At 39.2% G+C, this 19870-nt stretch overlaps 2 protein-coding genes across 2 annotated transcripts; both read right to left on the bottom strand.

Moving 5' to 3' along the window:
- Positions 1 to 623: 623 nt before the first annotated feature.
- Positions 624 to 7795, bottom strand: LOC138150483 (olfactory receptor 1N2-like). The gene is made up of 2 exons (XM_069073953.1): positions 7787 to 7795; positions 624 to 1559 (listed from the first exon to the last, which is right to left on the bottom strand). The coding sequence occupies exons 1-2, from the start codon at positions 7793 to 7795 to the stop codon at positions 624 to 626; spliced, it is 945 nt and encodes a 314-aa protein (XP_068930054.1).
- Positions 7796 to 16813: 9018 nt separating this feature from the next.
- On the bottom strand, positions 16814 to 17758 carry LOC138150482 (olfactory receptor 1J4-like). The gene has a single exon (XM_069073951.1). The coding sequence runs from the start codon at positions 17756 to 17758 to the stop codon at positions 16814 to 16816; it is 945 nt and encodes a 314-aa protein (XP_068930052.1).
- Positions 17759 to 19870: the final 2112 nt, after the last annotated feature.

Genomic DNA, 19870 nt, shown 5'->3' with positions numbered 1-19870 from the left:
AACAATGGCAACAACAGGTATAAGGGAAAGGTTTTTGTATGCATGCAATCCCTCCCTCCCTATTCCACACCCATCCCCTTCCCTACAACCTCACTACCTTCTTTCTGCCCTATATTACTCTTCTAGTATAATAGCTCAAAATCTTTCTATTCAAAACACCTTTATAATCTGTTCCCCTTGAATACCCTGAGTCTCTAGCAGCCCTGGGGTGTTTTGGGTCTGGACTGATAGTATATTGGCAGGAAAAAACACAGGGTTTTCTCCTTATGTGGCTCCGAAGCACTAGTAAAGTAGTACTGTTTTGTGAAACAACACTGGGTCCACACTGTAAACACCATGAGGACAGGTACCATGATTTATCCAAACTTTATATTATCACCAGTGGACACGATAGGTGTCTAATAAATACAGGTTTGTTGAATAAATAAGTGAATGAAAAAGAAACGAAGGAAATCTTCTAATCCCCATGGAAGCCTAAGCTTCACCCAGTGCAGACTTCTCAGATAACTCTTTCATAATAGCCCAAGGTGATTGACACTGGAAATCTCAGGACCAGAGAAAGTGGAGTAGAGTGAGATAGGCTTGGGTGGACTGGAGTAGGGTGAAGTTGGCATCAAGAGCTTTTATGGAGAGGAGAGAGTTTTCCCATTGCCAAGAAGCCTCCCCAGGGCCCCTTTCATGTCTCTGTTCCTCAGGCTATAGATGAATGGATTCATCATGGGGGTCACCACCATGTAGAGGATAGCAGCTGCACTTTTCCTTTGGACAGAGTAGCTTGATGATGGGAATAAATACACACCCATTAGGGAACCGTAGAAGAGTAACACAACAGTGAGGTGTGACCCACAGGTGGAGAAGGCTTTCCATCTCCCTTCAGGAGAAGAGAAACCAAGGACAGCAGAAGTGATTTGGGCATAGGAGAGGACAATGAGGGCAAGGGGAACCGTGAGGAATATGGCTCCCATGATGATTACCATCAATTCATTTAAGTGGGTATCTGAGCATGCCAACTTTATCAAGGGACTAATATCACAGAAAAAGTGTGGGATGGCATGATGGGTACAGAAGTCCAGGTGGGCCAGCAGAATGCTATGTGTCAGGGCAGGAATATTGGTCAGAGCCCAGCACACACTCAGCATCAGCACACAGTGCTGGGGGCTCATGATTGTGGCATAGTGAAGGGGACGGCAGATAGCCACATAGCGGTCATAGGCCATTGCAGCCAGAAGGAGGTTGTCCAAACCCCCAAATGCAAGAAGGAAATAGAGCTGAGTGATACATCCAGCATAGGAGATGGTCTGATGCTGAGTCTCAATGTTCACCAGCATCTTGGGGATAGAAGCTGATGTAAAACAGATGTCTGCAAAGGACAGGTTGGCTAAGAAGAAATACATAGGACTTTGGAGGTGGGAGTCAGAGCTAATGGCTAGTATGATGAGAAGGTTCCCCACCACTGTGATCAGATACATGGCCAGGAAAAGCCCAAAAAGCAGTCTCTGCTGATCTGGCCGTTCAGAGAGTCCCAAGAGGATAAATTCAGAGATGCTTGTTCTATTTTCCTGTCCTGTGTGTCTCCCATTGTCTGTGAGAATGAAAATACTCTGTAAGTCAATTCTTTCTGAGCTCCCTCTTTATACCTAGTCTTATGCTATGTTCTTTGGTTAAGAGCAGGAGGAAGCATGATCTCTGTCCTAGTTAAAAGGATGACTTAATAAAGATAACTTTGAACTTAGAGTCGGAAGAGCTGGGTTTGAGCCTTAGTGAAAACTACTCCTAGTGGTGTGATCAGGAAAAAACTGCTTCTTCCTTCCATGACTCAGTTTCCTTGCCTGTGAAATGGCACTCCAAACATACTCTAAACTTCAAAGTTTTGTGAGCAAAGCATTCTAAATATATGAGTTATTATTAAGTTTAGAGGAACTGTGACTAATATACATGACTATTCAGTGAACAATTTAGGACTCTTTTTAAGCAAGTGCTAGGTTTCTTGGTATGGTCCAAATGGGGTTGCTCAGAGAAAGAAGAGATCAGTGAAGACTGGAAGAACTAGGGCAGACTGTCAAGAGGAAATAGTACTTGGATTGGGGCCTAACTGATGTAGAGCATTTAATTAATTAGCCTTACCAGGTCAAGGAAAGAGTATTGTCTAATTGGTGCAAATATAGGCCATTCTCTGCCACTCCACATCTCCTATTCCTACACATAAAGAGTGGTTTGTAGACAGTATGGTATTCAAAACTCAAGATCCTCGCTGTGTGATCCTGGACAAATCACCTTACTTCTTTGGACCTCAGCTTCCTCATGGATAAATTATTAATATCCTTTCATGGGATTGTTGTGATGAATTAACACACTAATCTAAGGTAGTTATTCTAATCATTATAAGACCCGAGTTATAGCCTACATTTGGACATCGAATTATAAGAGTTTTATTCTTTTGTTCAGGGAGAGAGATGGGAGAGATAGAAAATAAATTCTTATTAATTGGAAATATTAATTTAAAAATAATTTTTAAAAAGTTAAAAATAATTTTAATTAAATTATTTAAAAAATAATTTTAAAAGTTAAGCCTAACTAAGCAACAGCAAAAGAAGCAGCTGTAGCTTCCCTGCTAGCCTACATGAGTGTGTGTGCATGTGCTTGCAAGCACGTGTGTATGTATATACGTGGATGTGTGTGTGTGCGTGTGTGCGTGCATGTGTGTGTGTCCTGGGGATTCTAATGGGTATGCCCCCATTGTTGGTACTATAAGATAAGACAGGCAGATTTTAGTTTATCCCTCTTCTGAGTCCCTTACAGGTGGGAATTAATCACAAAACCAGTCAATTTGCTCTCCATCTTCTGCAACTCTCAGGCTAGAAAAAATTTCTTGGGATTATGTTATAGGAGAAAATTTCTCACCCTGAACTCCCCAAAGGTATTGCACTCTGGGCCTTATTGAGGATCCATTGCTTTCTTTATAGGGTTCTGAGGGTCAAGGACCAGCAAAGGAGACAGGTGTGGTTGATCTCTCATAGTAGTGGGGTTTCCAAGCTTTAAAACTGAGTGAAGTGCCACTCAAGGAATGATGTTAAGTGGTGGGGAAGAGCAGATGAGTAATACATCTATGTTAACCTCTTCCCCACCTATAGATAAGGGCTATGTACTTGAAATACTATGGGTTTCAAGTCAGAAGACTTGATTTCCAGTTCCATCCACATAAGCTCAGTGATTTTTAGGTAAGTCACTTAACCTTTTTGACTTCAGTTTCCTAATTGGTAAAATGAATTTTGTACTAGATGACTTGGAAAGTCTCTTTCAGTTCTAAAAGTATCTATGGTCTCTGAATACTCTTTGTTCAAAATGGGGTTGTAGGGAGTAATTAATATCTGCTCTATACCTGCATTAAAGTTGTCCTATGATTCTTCAGTATGATGTGTGAACTTAGACTTTGGAAGGTTGTACCAGCAGGGCATAAACTCTGGGAGGACCTAGTCAAACTAGTGAAGCTTTGAGTATAGACTCACCGCTGGATCTCTGTCTGTTGTTTGAGGGCCAGTCTCATTATGATGTGAGCTAGAGTATTATCCCCAAAAGGGTGGCCAAAAGATGAAGATTTTTGTTTTATTTTGTCTATAACAGCTCATGAAGGCCTTCTACTAAGGGATATGGAGATATATAATCAGCATCAAGGGAAGGGGCATTCTCAATGAGGAAATCACAGATCCATGAATTACTAAGGTATTGAAATAAGCATAAAATTATATACTATGAAAGTATAGAAAATGGCAGAGTGAAAAGGCCATTGGGCTAATAATGAGAAGGCCAATCTGACTTTGAGTCCTGCCTCCCCCACTTATTTGTGACTATGGATCTGTTCTTATTGAGGAACTGTCAATCTCTCTGTGCCTGAATTTACTCATCTGTAGAACTTATTCATCTCTCTTCCAGTTCTATAGGACTATGATTTTTTTCTTTCAAACATATTTTAAGGACAGGTCAGCATATGTTAGGGGAGGCCTATATCTAGCAATGTTCCAATAAATATTTAACAAATGGTTCCCTGAAAAAATGTACACAAGACACATTTCTAAGTTTAATTTGTATTATTAACATTTTCTCCATCACTTTCTTGAGTCTAGATAATCAACAAAACAGTAAATCAAACCATGTTTTGTAACATTTCTAAGGTGTAAATGCTCACACCTAAAATTTAAAAATTGGCTCTCACAAGCCTGTACAATCTGACTCAATCACAACCTTGACTCTCTCTCTCTCTCTCTCTCTCAATAGTTCTTGCTTTCTTTTGTATCATATAGCCCTTTGACAAACATATGGATCACTTCTAAGAATTATTTTTGTTACCTATATTCATAATAGAAGGAAGTATTAAATTTCAAATCTTTATTTTTATTTATTTATATATTTATTTGCTAGTGAAAATAAAGATACAACTTTCCCTGCATCCTCTTCATTCTATTATTTTATTATTTCTCTATTTTTGATCCTGCTTCTTCCTTTCTATTGGCCTTTCCTTAAGTTTTTCACCCTGTCTTCTTGACCAGTGCTATTATGATCCCATTACCTAGAGACCTTTAGAATTTTCACCTCCTTTGAAGAGGAGAAGCGATAATGGAATGGCATTAGAATAGCCAGAAGGAACCCATCTCTGGACAGGAGACAAAGGGACTAAGGTCTTAGGGTTCTTAGTCTCTAGTCTCTTCAGCGATCTCTATGACTTAGATACTACCCACAGGGTTGGTATGAATGGCCTGAGAGACATTTCTCACAGTAACTTTAGAGATTGCTTTCCTGGGTTGTACTAGTGGGAAGGTGGGATCGAAATCTCAGTGTGTAAATAAGCCTTTTTCTGGCACCAATTCTCAGCCCTTAACTATTGGAAAGGAAAGAGGGATAAAGATATTCATGTATCTTTGAATTTCTACCATCCTTCCTCCCTTCCTCATCATTTACCTGGTTGGTCTGCATGAGCTCTGAGAGAAGGGGCTGCTTCAGTCTCTTCCATGTATCTCCTCTAGATGATGGTAAACTCACAATGAAGACCCAGGGAATCTCTTGTGCAACCACAGAGGAGATGGGCTGTGGGGTCTGGAATATGGACACAGACGCTTCCTTCTGGAGCAGGACCTGGGTCACAATGTAGAGCAAATTAGGAATATCTCCCTGGATTATAATGTCTCCTTGGAGCACAATCCTCTAAACTCCTAATTAAGGACAAAGAGTAATTCTTCATCCTCAGCTCCAGCTAGCCCTGGTTGCATCCCCAGGGACTTTTAGACAATGCAAGTGTAATCTTTCATCTGGTTCCCTTTTGAGGGGGGGGGGCAAGTTTGGAGTGAGGTATTTTCTTGGGCTCCAGAGGAGCTCCTCTGTGGTCTCTGTTCAAGCACAAGGGAAGGACTTCTCTGAGCTTTAATTTATTCCTCTCTAAAATGAAGGGATTTCACTAGATGATCTCTAACATACATTCCAACTCTAAATCGCATGCTTCCATGATATTAACTAAGTGACTTTGGCCAGTGGAGCTGTTTGGCAGCACAAAGGGACCAATGAGGGCAAGATCTCAGCTATTTCATTATATAGGGATTTTATAATTCTTCCTTTTAGGAGGAACAATGATAATTTGGAGTGAGTTCAGTGAAAGGAGACCAGGATTCTGAGGGCCTAGAAACTAGCCTATATAAAGAAGCCTTGTATAATGCAAACTGATTAATGTGGAAGCAGAGAACCTCAGTTTAAATCCCAGATCTATTCCATGTTTGCTCTGTGTTTGGTTTCCTCATATTTAAAATGAAAACAAAACAAAACACTGGATCTCTATTGCTCCAACTCTGAAATCATATGCACTTCTCTGTGTGATCTTGGCCAAGTCAACTAACCTCACTGGGTCTCAGTTTTCTCACTTGTAACATGAAAGGGTTGGATTAGATGGCCTCTAATGTTCCTTTGAGATCATTCTGTTATTTCTACTACCTAATACCCAGAGAAGACTTGGTCAGAAGCCAAGATTAGTTCCTTCAAACACCAGTAGAACTAGCAGGTGGATGAAGGGTTAGAATCTTTCTGCTTGGCCCTTACGGGCCGAACTAAAATCAAAAAGGGAAAGTTAAAGGGAGTTAGATTGGGTTCAACATAAGGAATCATTTCCTAACAATAAGAGTTGTTCAAAATCAAATTGAACCCTCTTTCCCTATCACTGGAGGTATTTGAGGAGAGTCTATTTCTCATGGATGTTCTGTAGAAGATTCCTTCTTTAAGGCAGAGATTGTATCAAATGACTTCTGAGGCCCTTTATAGTCTTAGAATTCTATGCTTCTATGATATTAAAGAGAGTGGGAAGCTGATGGGAGTAGAGGCCACAACACTAGTGGTCCAGTCTTGCTTTCAAGCTATGATGGGGGCAGTGGTGGTTGGTTGGTTGTTGTCCTTTGTTATCAGAGAGGACCAAAACAACATCACTATGCTAGAGTCAAGTTTCAGTGTGACTATGACTAATCAGAGTAATACGAGCTTGGAATGCTTGACCACAGCCTGGGCACAAATAGTCCATGTGGAAATTTGGGGTGGATTCTCTAAATCTGCACATCCTGCATTTCCTTTGAACTGTTTCAATTCTGTTTTACTCATAGAGCTTAGCACCTTCTTTGATACAGCTACGCCATGCTGATAAGTCCCGTGCCAGTGTCTTCTATGCCACACAATCAATTCCAAAGTTCTTATGACAGACCTTGGGAGTGTTCTTGTATTGCTCCTTCTGACCACCATGTGAATACTTGCCCTGTGTGACTTCTCCATTAAATTATCTTTGTGGCAAGCTTACATTTAGCATTTCTACAACATGGCCAGCCCATCAGAGTTGTGCTCTCTGAAGCAGAATTTGACTGCTTGGCAGTTTAGTTTGAGAAAGGACCGTAGTGTCTGATATCTTATCCTGCCAAGTGATCTTTAGAATCTTCCTAAGAAAGTTCAAATGGAAGAAATTCAGTTTCCTGACATGGCATTGGTAGACTATCCAGGTTTCATAAGCATGGAACAATGAGGTCAGCACAATGGCTCTGTAGACCTTCAGTTTGGTAGTCAGTCTAATACTTCTTCTCACCCATACTTTCCTTCAATGCCTCCCAAACACTGAGCTAACTCTGGCAATGCATGTGTCAACCTCTATTAATGTGTATATCCATGGAAAATACATTACCAACGTAAGTGAACTTATCCATGGCATTCAAAACTTCTCCATTTGCTGTAAATGATGGTTCCATGTATGGATGGTGTGGTGATGGCTGATGTTTTCTTGGTTTTGATTGTTAAGCCAAAATTAACACAAGTAGCAGAGAACTGATCCTTTGATTGGTTGATGCTTTATCACATCTCAGTTTTAGAGGCTGAATTGTGTGCACAATCATCTGCAAGCAGAAAATATGCACCATCACTCCCTCTACTTTGGTTTTGGCTTGTAGCCTTTTCAAGTTGAAGAATTTACCATCTGTGTAGTGGCTGACCTTGATGCCATGTTCATCCTCATTGAAAGCATTTGACAACAAGGCTGAAAACATGTTAAAAAGCATGGGAGCGAGCATACAGCTTCGTTTAACTCCATCAGTGACTGGAAAAGCATTGTCTGTTATCCTGAACCTGGGCAAGCATGCCATCATAAAGTTGATGTACAATGATGATGAACTTCTCTGGGCAATCAAATTTTTATGTAATTTTTCATAAGCCCTCATGACTGATAGTATCAAAGGCCTTTGTCAGATATACAAACATTGTGTACAGAACTCTGTTCTGCTCCTGGCATTTCTCTTGGAATTGTCGGGCATCAAACACCATAACAACTGTTTCTCAGCCCTTTCTAAAGCCACACTGGCACTTAGGTAGAAGACCATCTTCCAGGTGAAGGATTAGCCCCATAATGAGGACTCTGGCAAGAATCTTGACAGCAGTGACTAAGAGAGAGACCCCTCCCCCTCATGACTGTCACAGGACAATCTATTTCCTTTACCTTTATAGAGATGGACAATGAAGGCATCCTTGAACTCCTCTTGCAGGATAACCTTCTCTTGCCATATGACTTGGAAAATTTCAGTCAGTTTTTGAATGAGTAAAGGAGCCCCTACCTTGCAAATCTTAGCTGGAATAGAATCAGCACCAGGTACTTTGCCACATGAAAGCAGTCTAATGGCATTCAAAATCTCTCTTTCAGTTGGAATTTTCCCTAGGGAGGGATTGACTTCAACCTGAAGTAAACAATCAATGGCCTCATCATTGACTGATGATGGTCTGTTGAGAACACTATGGATGTGTTCAGTCCATCTAGTTAGGATCATATCCTTACCACTTATCAGTGTAGCTCCATCAGCACTGAGTAGTTGAGATGCACTACAAGTCTTTGACCCATAAATGGACTTCAGAGCCTCATAAAAGTGCTTTGGATTGTTACTATCAGCATAAAACCGAATTTCATCTACCTTCTTACTGAGCCAAGAATGCTGCATCTCTCTAACCTTTGCTTGTACTTTACTTTTGATGGAATCAAATGCTGCCTTCTTAGAGGTGGATGAACTGTCCTGTTTGTGGAATTCTCATTTTTCATTTTGCAGCTTCTGAATTTCCCCCATCATTTTCATCAATCCAGTCTTGGTGTTTGTGAATGTTCTGACCCAGATGAGCAAATGCAGTGCCATGCAACAAATCTCTGAAAGCTGCCCGCTGCTTTTCCACTTCACTGTTGCCAACTCTGTATTGGCTTAACTTTCCCTTCAAGTGAGCAAAAAACTGGTCCCATTCAGGAAAGAGATAGAATCTGTTGACGTGAGTTCTTCTGGTAGTCATTTTGCCTTGGTGGCACCACTTTTGTTGAATGTGAATATTTAAATTGGAGAGGATAAGTCTATGATCAGTCCAGCATTCTTCACCACACATTGCCTTCATCACTCTCACATACAATCTTTCTCCTCTACTTACAATCACATAATCTATTAAATGCCAATGTTTGCTGCAGGGTTGCATCCATGAAGTTTTATTGCATTTAGGTAAACAGAAGAGAGTGTTGGTGATGAGGTGATGAGATGTACAAGTCTTCAGTAGTAAGTGACCGTTGCCATTGTTGTTTCCAACTCCATTCCTCCATAGGACCCCTTGCCAAGTCTTGTAGTCTGAGCCTACACTAGCATTAAAGTCACCCAGAATTATAAGCTTGTCCTCTTTTGGCACATTGATGATAAAGATCTCCAGGTCTTCATGAAATTTTTCTTTGACTTAATCAGGGTTCATTGTGATGTACACATAGGCACTGATGATGGTGGCATGACATTTTCCTGCAAATGACAATCACATTGTCATGAGCTTCTCTTTCACTCCTTTTGGTAGTCACATAAGACTGTTGATTAGACTAGTTTTGATTGCAAAACCTACACTAGCTTTGCAGCACTCCCACTTCACTGTGGTCACTCCAGAAAAACATATATCCAGCTCCTACTTCTGTAAGCTGGCCTTCATTTGCCAACCTTGTTTCACTCAGGGCTGCTATTTGAATGTGATACCTGCTGAGTTCTCTTACCTCAAGAACTGTTCATCTTTCAGGTTTACTGGATTTTGTGTTGTCTATAAGTGTGCACATATTCCATGTACCAATGGTGAGTGGAATTATCTTTGCAGATAGTTTTGTACATTTTTTTTTTATTTCAACCACAGAGTGGGATTCCTTGCCTGCCACAGTAATCAGGCCTGGGTTGGGTAGGCAGACAATTTTAGGGCACCTTTTCTAGCTCCTTCCTCACACTAGGAGATGAGTAATGCAATCCTTAAAAGACTGCTCAGATACCCAAGGCGCTGCTGTTTCCAGTGATAAAATGACCCTATGGCCTGGGCCACATGTGTGTGGAATTGTGACTACAGCCCTCAGTGTATCCACATCTGCTGCTTCATCACTTTCCTGTCACCACAGGATTTTGAGATAGGTAAAATGGTATGGGTATTGTATTTCGATTCAGGGGTCCTCCAGAATCATCACAGTCCAGTGGCAGGACAGAATCAAGATGACTGGTAATGGCACGATGCAATGGCTGACCTTGGTGTCCTTGATGTCTGATCAAGCTCTAAGGGCTTCATAGCACCTGCTTCACCTTCCTTCCTGGTTGTTGGAACAAATTTCTCTCATCTGCCCATTCTACCACAGGAAGTTTTTATATGCTTGGGATAGACACCTCCATAATTCACCAATGAGTTTGAGACCCCTTGGTTACCCTCAACCTAGTTTATCCCATCTACCGAAATGTCTTATGGAGCAAGGCCACTGAGCATGCTACAACTTCTTGGAGCCACAGGTGTGAGTTAAGTGGAACAGGTGGACACCAAAGGTGGAAAGCAGCCCTCACACTGGAGGTGCCAGTCTTTCCTGAACACACCCTCCACCCCAACATACTAACCATAACAGAAGATCAGTGATGGCAGTACAGTGAATGGTGACTTTCAGATTGTACCTGGACAATTGCTCAGTATTTCCTCTAGGTGTGCCAAGCTATCCCTTCTCTTTATGTGTGGTGGCCTCTGTTAAAATTATTTTCACTTGTAATTTGAAAAAAAATGTAAAAATTTTAAAAATACTTGAGCTTGATAAACTTGATGTGATATCCTTGCTCTCTCCAGATTTCTCCTTCCTATTTGTCATCATCACCACCATTATCATCATTGTAATAATAAGAATAAGAATAATAAAAATAATAATACTTTCTTTGATGATCTGTGATTGCACTAATATAAGTACTTCTTTCAGTGGTACAGATTACAACTCATTGGTGTGTGGTACTTGTTCAAGTCTTTTCATTAGTCCTCCACAGTAGGTATAGCCAATGTGCTAAGGAGCTTCCTTCATATCTCTTGACACTGTGTGAGTACTAGTACAACACATGGGATATCCCTTGGTTATCTCCTAATCTTTCATCTCCTTTTCAGATTTTATATCTCTCCTCAGACATATATGCCCCTCTTTCTGTAAAATGTATTTGAAAAGAGTTGCCATTTATCCACACCCACCATGTACCTCTCCATTGTCTTTCATTTAAACTCACAACATTAGTTCTTTAGGAACCATGGTACAGGCACATAGTATGACCAGGAGAAATTGCATTACACACAGAATACCACATTCACCTTCCTAGGTCCTCTGACTTCAAGTCTTATGTTCTTGCCACTACATCATGCTGCAATCAAAGCTATTTAGAAATGGAATACATTGCTTCAGAGAATTGATAAACTGAAAAAGGAGGAAAAAAGCATACATTGACAGACATGGCTGATATGGATTTGTGTTGCTGTTATGTACTTATATCTTTATTTTTTCATTCTTTAAAAATTTACTAATTTGTAGGGGTAATGGGAGAAAGAGATTCATTTTTTTAATGCTTGTTTAGAAAAAAATGTAAATTTTTTTAAAGAAAATATATATACATATATAAATTTACACATATGTAGCACTTTTCAAACTTTAAAGCACTACATAAATGGTAGCTATTATTATTATTATTATTATTGCTATTAATAAATAGGAGATCCAGAAAACATTTTTTTGTGGGGAGGAGAAAGATATTCAGTTCTATAGCTTGAGGTGTCTATGGGAATGTTTGAGATCCTTCTGGGAATGTCCAATAAACAGTCAGCAATATAAGACTGGAGCTCAGGAAAGAGATGAGGACTGGATGTAGAGATATGAGTTATCTGCATAAGGATGATAATTGCATGCATGAGAGTTAGTGAAATCAAACAGAGACGGTGTAGATAAAGAAGATGGCCCAGAATCTAGGCATAAAGTTGGTTGGTTGTGATCCTTCATTCTTGAGGAGGACCAAAATGACATCACTATGTTGGAATCAAGTGTGTCCAACTGTGGCTGATCAGACCAACATGAGCTAGGAAGACCCTACCACAGGTCAGACACAAATGAACTTCTGGAGTGAGATATCTCTAAATTTCCACATCTCACTCTTCCTTTGCAGTATTACAATTCTGCTTTGTTCATAGAGCACAGAACCTTCTTTGATATGGGCACAAGTTTACCAGTATCTCCCATGTCATGCCATAAATGCCAAAGTTCTTCAGAGAGACTTTGAGAGTGTCCTTGTATCACTTCTTCTGAACTCCATGTGAGCACCTATCTCATGTGAGTTCTCCATAAAATAGTATTTTAAGCAAAAGTACATTTGACATTTGAACAATGTGGTCGGCCCATATGAGTTGTGCTCTGGGCAATAGAGTTTGAATGTTTGGCAGTTTAGCTCAAGAAAGGACTTAAGTATTTGGTACTTCATCTTTCCAAGTGATCTTCAGAATTTTCCTAAGACAATTCAAATGGAAGCAAGTAAGTTTCCTGACATGGTGCTATTATACTGTCTAGGTTTTGTGCGAAATGAGTATTTCTCTTATATTTAATAACTAATTCTTGTATTAGGACTAAGGTTTCTCCCCTCCCTTTCTACTTCCTCATCTAGAAAACAACCAGTGTGTAAAATCTCTATTAAAATTTTTTTGCTTTTTTTTTGGAGGGCAATTGGGGTTAAGTGACTTGCCCAAAGTGTGTCAAGTGTGTCAAGTGTCTGAGGCCAGATTTAAACTCAGGTCCTCCTGACTCCAGGGCCAGTGCTCTATTCACTGCACCACCTAGCTACCCCAATCTCTATTAAATATTTACTCAGGTCAAGATCTAAAAAGACAGTAAGAGAAATTCTAAATTTGGATGAATTGGATGCATTCCTGCTCACTATATTTGTTCAGATAGATCTGGGAAAATGTGGATTCTCTCTTTTGTCTTAATAAGTGATATGGAAATTGATGTCTCTTTCACCAAGATTTGAGTGACATAGGTCACATACTCCAAGATCCTCATTTTAGAATACCTTATTTCATATTGGGTTATCTAGTTAGAGTTGATGGCCACCTCTCAAGAAAACCTACTCTCTGAAGTGTATATAAATTGTGAGCCTACTACCATTATGGTCCTTGTTGTGAGATAGATAGCCAAATGACTAACCATTTATTAATAATGAGATGACCTTATTAATAAAATAATTAAATTATCCAGAAACTGTGGGTTTTGATCACCACAGTTTCACAGGCATACAACAATGAGGTCAGTACAATAGTATTGTATTCTTTAACTTTGGCAGGCAGTCTAATACCTCTTCTCTCCCACACTTTCCTTTGGAGCCTCCCAAATCTACCTCTGACAATGTATGCATCAGCCTCACCATCTGTGTATACATCCCTGGAAAGTATACTGCCAAAGTTAAGTGAATTTATCTACAGCATTCAAAATTTCTCCATTTGCTGTAACCAATGGTTCCATGTATGGATGGTGTGGTGATGCCTGGTAGAGAACCTGTGTTTTCTTGGTGTTGATTGTAGTCATACAGTACAGCCACATGTTTAGGGTATGACATAAGTAATTAATTATTGATGAAAGGAAGCTAAGAAGGAGCAATCAGAAAGAAGGAGAACTAAGAGAAAGTTAATTTATGAAAACTCAGGGAGGAGAAAGTGTGTAAGAGGAAATGGTGTCTCTACTCTTGAACAGAGTTAAATGTTGCTGAGAAGAAAAAAGGGTAGATTGAGTAAAGGCCATGGTTTTGTCAACTAAGAGATCAATGAGCACTTTGGAGAGAATAACTCCAGTTGAGTAATGAGGTCAAAAATCAGCTTGCAAAAGGGTGAACAAAGCAAGTAGAGGCAAAGTGTATAACCAGTATAGATAACATTTCCTAGGCATTTATGAAATGAAGAAAATATGATAGCTACAACAGCTTGAATAAAGCTTTTGTTTGTTTTATAATAGGGAGATTGTGGTCTCTTTGCAAGAAAAAGTCATTATTTAAGGAGAGGTTGAATACTAGGGGAGAAAAAGGAGTAATGAACGGGCAAACTCCAAGAAGAGACAGAGAGGCATGGGAAGTATGTATAAGCGGAAGAGATTGATACTAAGAAGAAAGGCCATCACACCCTCAGAAATTGGAGTGAATATGGAAAAAAGTGGAAATTGATATTGAAATGGCTGGAGATATAGAATTAGAAAAGTGGGAACACAGGATAAGTGGCCTTAATTTTTGTTTTCAGTGATGTGTTGATGTGTAAGGCAAAGTTCTCTGCTGAAAGGAAGAGGTAAAAAGTAGCATTGGTGTTTTGAGGAGAGAAAAGAAGTCAGATCAGATGATCTCTTAGCTCCCTCCTACTTCAACTCTCTATTTTAAGATCCCTTCTAAATCATCCTGCTTGACATTTCTTACAGAACGATAATATTCCATTACAGTCATACAACACAGTTTGTTTAGCCATTCCCCAATTGATGAGCATTCCTTTGCTTTCCAATTTTTGGCCACCACAAAAAAAAAGCCTCTATAAATATTTTTGTACAAATAGGTCCTTCTCCCTTTTTTTGGATGTCTTTGGGATATAGATCTAGAAGTGGTATTACTGGATCAAAGAGTATGCACAGTTTTATAGCCTTTGGGGCATAGTTCCAAATTGCTCTCCAGAATGGTTGGATCGGTTCACAACTCCACCAACAGTACATTAGTGTCCCAATTTGTCCACATTCAACATTTTCCTTTTTTCATACTAGATGCTTTTTTTAGAATATATAAGAAATATGGAGCAGCAGCAGGTAGAGAGAGGGTTGATCACTTCACCAGTGTTATCTGTGTAGGCAATCAACTTTAAACCCCTTCTACATTAACAATCATACCTAACATATACTGTGTTAAGATTTGCAAAGTACTTTATATTCATTATCACATTTAACCAGGATACAGTATTCCAGATGTGGTTGAATAGGGGTGAGGTTGGCAGGGTTATTGCCTCCTTCTTTCTGAACACTGTCTTTGAGAGTATATTTTAAGATCATAAGATTACATTAGCTTTTTTTTCCCCTTCCATATCACACTGTCAACTCACACTGCATTTTCAGTGCACCAAAATCTCTAGGATCAGAAATAAGGGGAAATAGAGAACGTAGATATTTAGGATACATGAGACAACAGAAACTGTGGAATTAGTTTTTTTTAATAGTTATTTTGTTTTTTCCAAATACATGTAAATACATTTTTAACATTAATTTAAAAAAATTTTTTGAGTTCCAAATTTTCTTTCTCCCTCTCTTGTCTCCCCCCTCCCTAAGATGGTAAACAATATAATAGAGGTTATATATGTGCAATAATGCAATCATTTCCATATTAATCACATTGTAAAAAAAAAAGACCAAAAGAAAAAAAACATGAAAAAATAAAGAAAGTGAAAATAATATGCTTCAGCCTACATTAAGACTCCATCGATGCTTTCTCTGGATGTGAATAACATTTTCCAACATGAGTCTTTTGAAATTGTCTTGAATCATTGTATTAATGAGAAGAGCTAAGTCAATCATAGTTGGTCATCACATAATGATGCTATAACAGTGCAAAATGTTCTCCTGGTTCTGCTCACTTCACTCAGCATCCGTTCATGTATGCCTTTCTAGGATTTTCTGAAATCTGCCTGATCATCATTTCTAATAGCACAGTAGCATTCCATTACATTCTACACCATAACTTGTTTGGTCATTCCCCAATTAATGGACATCCCCTCAATTTCCAATTCTTGGTCACCACAAAAAGAGCTGTTACAAATATTTTTGTACATGTGGGTCCTTTTCCCTTTTTTATGATCTCTTTGTGCTACAGACCAAGTAGCAGTATTGCTTGGTCAAAGAATATACATGGTTTTATGACACTTTGGGCATACTTTCTAATTGCTCTCCAGAATGATTGGATCAGTTCACAACTCCACCAAGAGTTCATTAGTATCCCAATTTTCCCAAATACTCTCCAACATTTATCATTTTCTGCTTTTTTTATATTAGTCAATCTGATAGATATGAGGTGGAATCTCAGATTTGTTTTAATTTGCACTTCTTTAATCAATAATCATTTAAATTATTTTTTTCATGTGACAGAGATAGCTTTGATTTCTTCATCTGAAAACTACCTGTTATTATGGTTTTGATATTTATTCATTGGGCACATGTTGGGATCTGTGGGCCCCCCAAAGGTCTCAGGTAGCCTCTCTGAGTTCAGATCTGGTAACAGGGCACTTTGTGTTATGTACTTATCTTATCTGAGTCAGGGAGCCCTGAACTCTAGGAAGTTCTGAGGCACCCAGAAAGTGTGCTGTCAGGCATTACTGTTACCCTGATGTTTATCTTGGGGTCAAAGGGTATGTGCACAAGAGTATGAAAGCTATTCTGGACATAGTCTCCCTGTTCTCTGATTGGCCCCCTACCTTCTATCACTAGATGTTCACGAGCTGTCCACAAGCTTTGCAAGTGCACTTTGGGGGATTTAAGGGTTGAAGCATGAGGGGGCAAGAGAAGTAGGGAGAGATGTAACCACACGCCTGTCCTGCCAATGAAGCTGTGCCTCTTTCCATTTCCACTCACTCTCCTCCTTTATGCGAACATGCAGGAACGTGGCCAGAATGCACACTGAAGGCCAGGAAACTGAGGTAAAACTCAGCTAGAATCATAGGATCGTGACAAGTCGCAACAGGCACACATTGTATTCTTATAAATTTGATCCATTTCTCTATATATTTGAGAAATGAGGTCTTTATCAGTGACATTTGCTGCAACAATTATTTCCAAGCTTTCTACTTTCCTTCTAATTTTTATTATTTTTGGAGAATTTATGCAGAAATGTGGAAAAATAAGTTTGTTATCTTTATTGTTATGAATTGTAGAATGGGTAGACACAATGTATAATTCTATGAACTGAGTAAAATTAATTCATGGCTCTGACTATGAAGGACAAAAGAGCATTCCCCTACTAAGGACTTTCTTCAGAGCCCCATTAATATCTCTGTTCCTCAGACTGTAGATGAAAGGGTTCAGCATGGGAGTCACCCCTGTATACATCATACCAAAAATGATATCTTTGATATTGGAGTTACTGGTGGAGGGGAAAAAGTACTGGCCAATGATTGTCCCATAATATAATGACACCACAGACAGGTGGGAGCCACAGGTTGATAAAGCTTTACAGATTCCCTTGGTAGAAGGGATCTTCAGGATGGTGGAAAGAATATGGATGTAAGAGACAATTACACATATTAAAGGTAGTGTAATGACTGCTACACCTAGAGTGAATATCACTAGTTTATCGAGGGAAATATCTGAGCAGGATAGCTTGAGCAAAGCACCCAGGTCACAGAAGTAGTGGGCTATGGTGTTGTCAGCACAGAAGGACAGTCGGGACAGGAGAAGGGTGTGGGTCAAAGAGCTGGCACAGGAGAGGGTCCAGGACCCAACCACGAGCAGGATACACAGGTCCTGGCTCATGACAGTGGTATAGTGGAGAGGGTGGCAGATGGCAACATAGCGATCATAGGCCATTGCAGTGAGCAGGAAGCTGTCCAGATCAGTAAAGAATATGAAGAAATACATCTGTGAGATGCAGCCACTGTAGGGAATGGTCTGGCTTCCTGTCTGCATGTTCACCAGCATCTTTGGGGTAGTGACTGATGAGAAACAGACATCAGTGAAGGCCAAGTGACTGAGGAAGAAATACATGGGGGTACGAAGGCGAGAATCTAATCTGATCAGCAAGATGATAAGCAGGTTCCCAAACAGTGTGGTGAGATACATACTCAAGAAGAGGATGTAGAATAAGACCTGTTGCTGTGGTCTGATGGGAAGTCCAAGAAGGAGGAAGTCAGAGACACTGGTCTTGTTGTCTCTTCCCATGCTGTTTTGCAAACTGCTGGAAGAAAAAGGAATTAGAAATAAATACCACTGAGTCACAAAAATCAGAGAGCATTGAATATACTAGGCTTCACAGATATCAGAGTCATAAAGTCACAAATGTCTTGACAAGATTTAGAATACAGATTATAGAATATTATCGTTAAAAAGAATCTTAGAACATAAAGTGATAGAACAGGAAAGAATTTTAGTACCTAGAATGGTAGCACCAGTATGTAAAATGCTAAAGATGAAAAGTGCATTAAAGCACAGCCAATACAATGTTATATTTGGATGAATATATAACCTAGAATGTTATGAAATAGAGCATGTGGTATTAGAACTAAAAGGGACTCTCAATCATAGAATATTAAACCGTTGACCCCATCGACTATGTTTATCCTTTTACAAAACACTGCCTTTGTATTCTAACTTCATTCAACAACTTCCCTTCTTATTCAGGGATTAAAATTATCCTGCTGGCAGTGGTTATCTCTGGAGTGGTTATCACATGGAGTCTCCATTAAGAGACAATAGTTGAAGAGGATTTCTCACACACCTGATTCCCCTCTCCAAAGGGGAAACTTATAGATAGCATAGAACCCTACATTGCTTCATAATAGATATAAAGATGAAAGAGGCATTGGTGATCATCTTGTCCAACCCCTTCCTTTTATAGTTGAAGACACTGATGCTGAAATTGATTTGCACAAGTTGGTCAATGGCAGAGCCTTTATTTGAACTGAAGTTTTTTGACTTTAAATCCTTTCTTTTCCCCACTGAACTACATTGCCTCTATGATAAATCAATATTTTATTCATTTGATTTCTCTGTTATTATTTCTCATCACCCTTCATTAAAATTCCACAATGGTTCATTGTACTATGGAGGTGGCCTTGGATTTTCTGTGCTATCCAGTTGATTAAAAGCTTACATAGGTCCTACCAAGTTGGATAGACTTCATATATGGACCTGGTAATGACTGCATGTCTCTCATGTTTGAGAAGCAACAAAGCTAATATCATACATAAGTAGAAGGCTCAATGTGTAGAACATTGGGTCTGGAGTCAGGAAGACCTGAGTTCAAATCTTACCTCAGATACTTTACAGCTGTGTGACCATAGTGAAGTCATTTACCCTGTGTGCCTAAGTTTCCCCCTCTGTAAAATGAACTGGAGAAGAAAATGGCAAACCATTCCAGTATCTTTGAGAAGAAAATCCTGAAAAGGGGTCACAAAGAGTCAGACATGACTGAAAAATGATACAATAACATAGGTAATTTTGCAAAAAGACTCATCTCTATGTTGATCACAGCTAATGAATCTTTTGGCCTGAAGGAACTACAAAAACAAGATGATAGAAAATTAGGAGTATCACTTCATAAAACAACAAGAAGCAATGAGACGGAAATGAGTCAGTCATTATGAAAGCATTTAAAGATGAAAGTGATGGGGCAAAGGAGAAAAGAAACACAGGGAAGAACAATCTGTCAACATTTCTATGAAAAACTTTTTTTTCATCAATAACAGTGGAATGACTACATCTGGATTCTAGCATTTTGGTTCCAGATGTTTTCAGTAAATGGTTCTTGAACACTGTTAGCTGTAAATGGTCTAGCTGAGACACACATTGATGTGAGTTTTGTACAAGGCTGAGTTTGGGGGTAGGGGAGTAAAATAGAATGTTTTGGTCCATGAAGCTAAATTCCAAGCATTTAATTTTTTTTCTTGATGTCATTTGTTTACACATCACTTTCATTTCTTAATATATCCTTCTTCCCTCCCCCAACACAGAAAGCTACGCTTTAAAATACAAAATAAAGTCAAAAGAAAAAAAGAGTTTGGTAAAATTAACCAAAATATCAGCCAATAAATATGCACAGTGTTCTACAACCATAGTCCTCAGCCTCAGCAAAGAAGGTAGGGAGACAAGTGTATTCTCATATCTCTTCTTCAAGGCTGAGCTTAGCCCTGCTCATAGGACACTTCAAATAGCAGACAATTTGGGGCACTCCCGGCTCTGCAATACAGTTCCAAAATATGTGATACTGAAATGTGTAAACTTTTCTCATAAAGCTCTTTAAATATTTCTTATAATCTGATTTGCTCTTATCAA

Source organism: Petaurus breviceps, unplaced genomic scaffold (genome assembly GCF_028583685.1).
Source record: "Petaurus breviceps papuanus isolate PSGF00001 unplaced genomic scaffold, PetGlider_PUasm1.0 90879, whole genome shotgun sequence".
NCBI classification, from domain to species: domain Eukaryota; kingdom Metazoa; phylum Chordata; class Mammalia; order Diprotodontia; family Petauridae; genus Petaurus; species Petaurus breviceps.
Note: the sequence above shows the minus strand (reverse complement) of the source record. Positions and strands in the feature narration are given on the sequence as shown.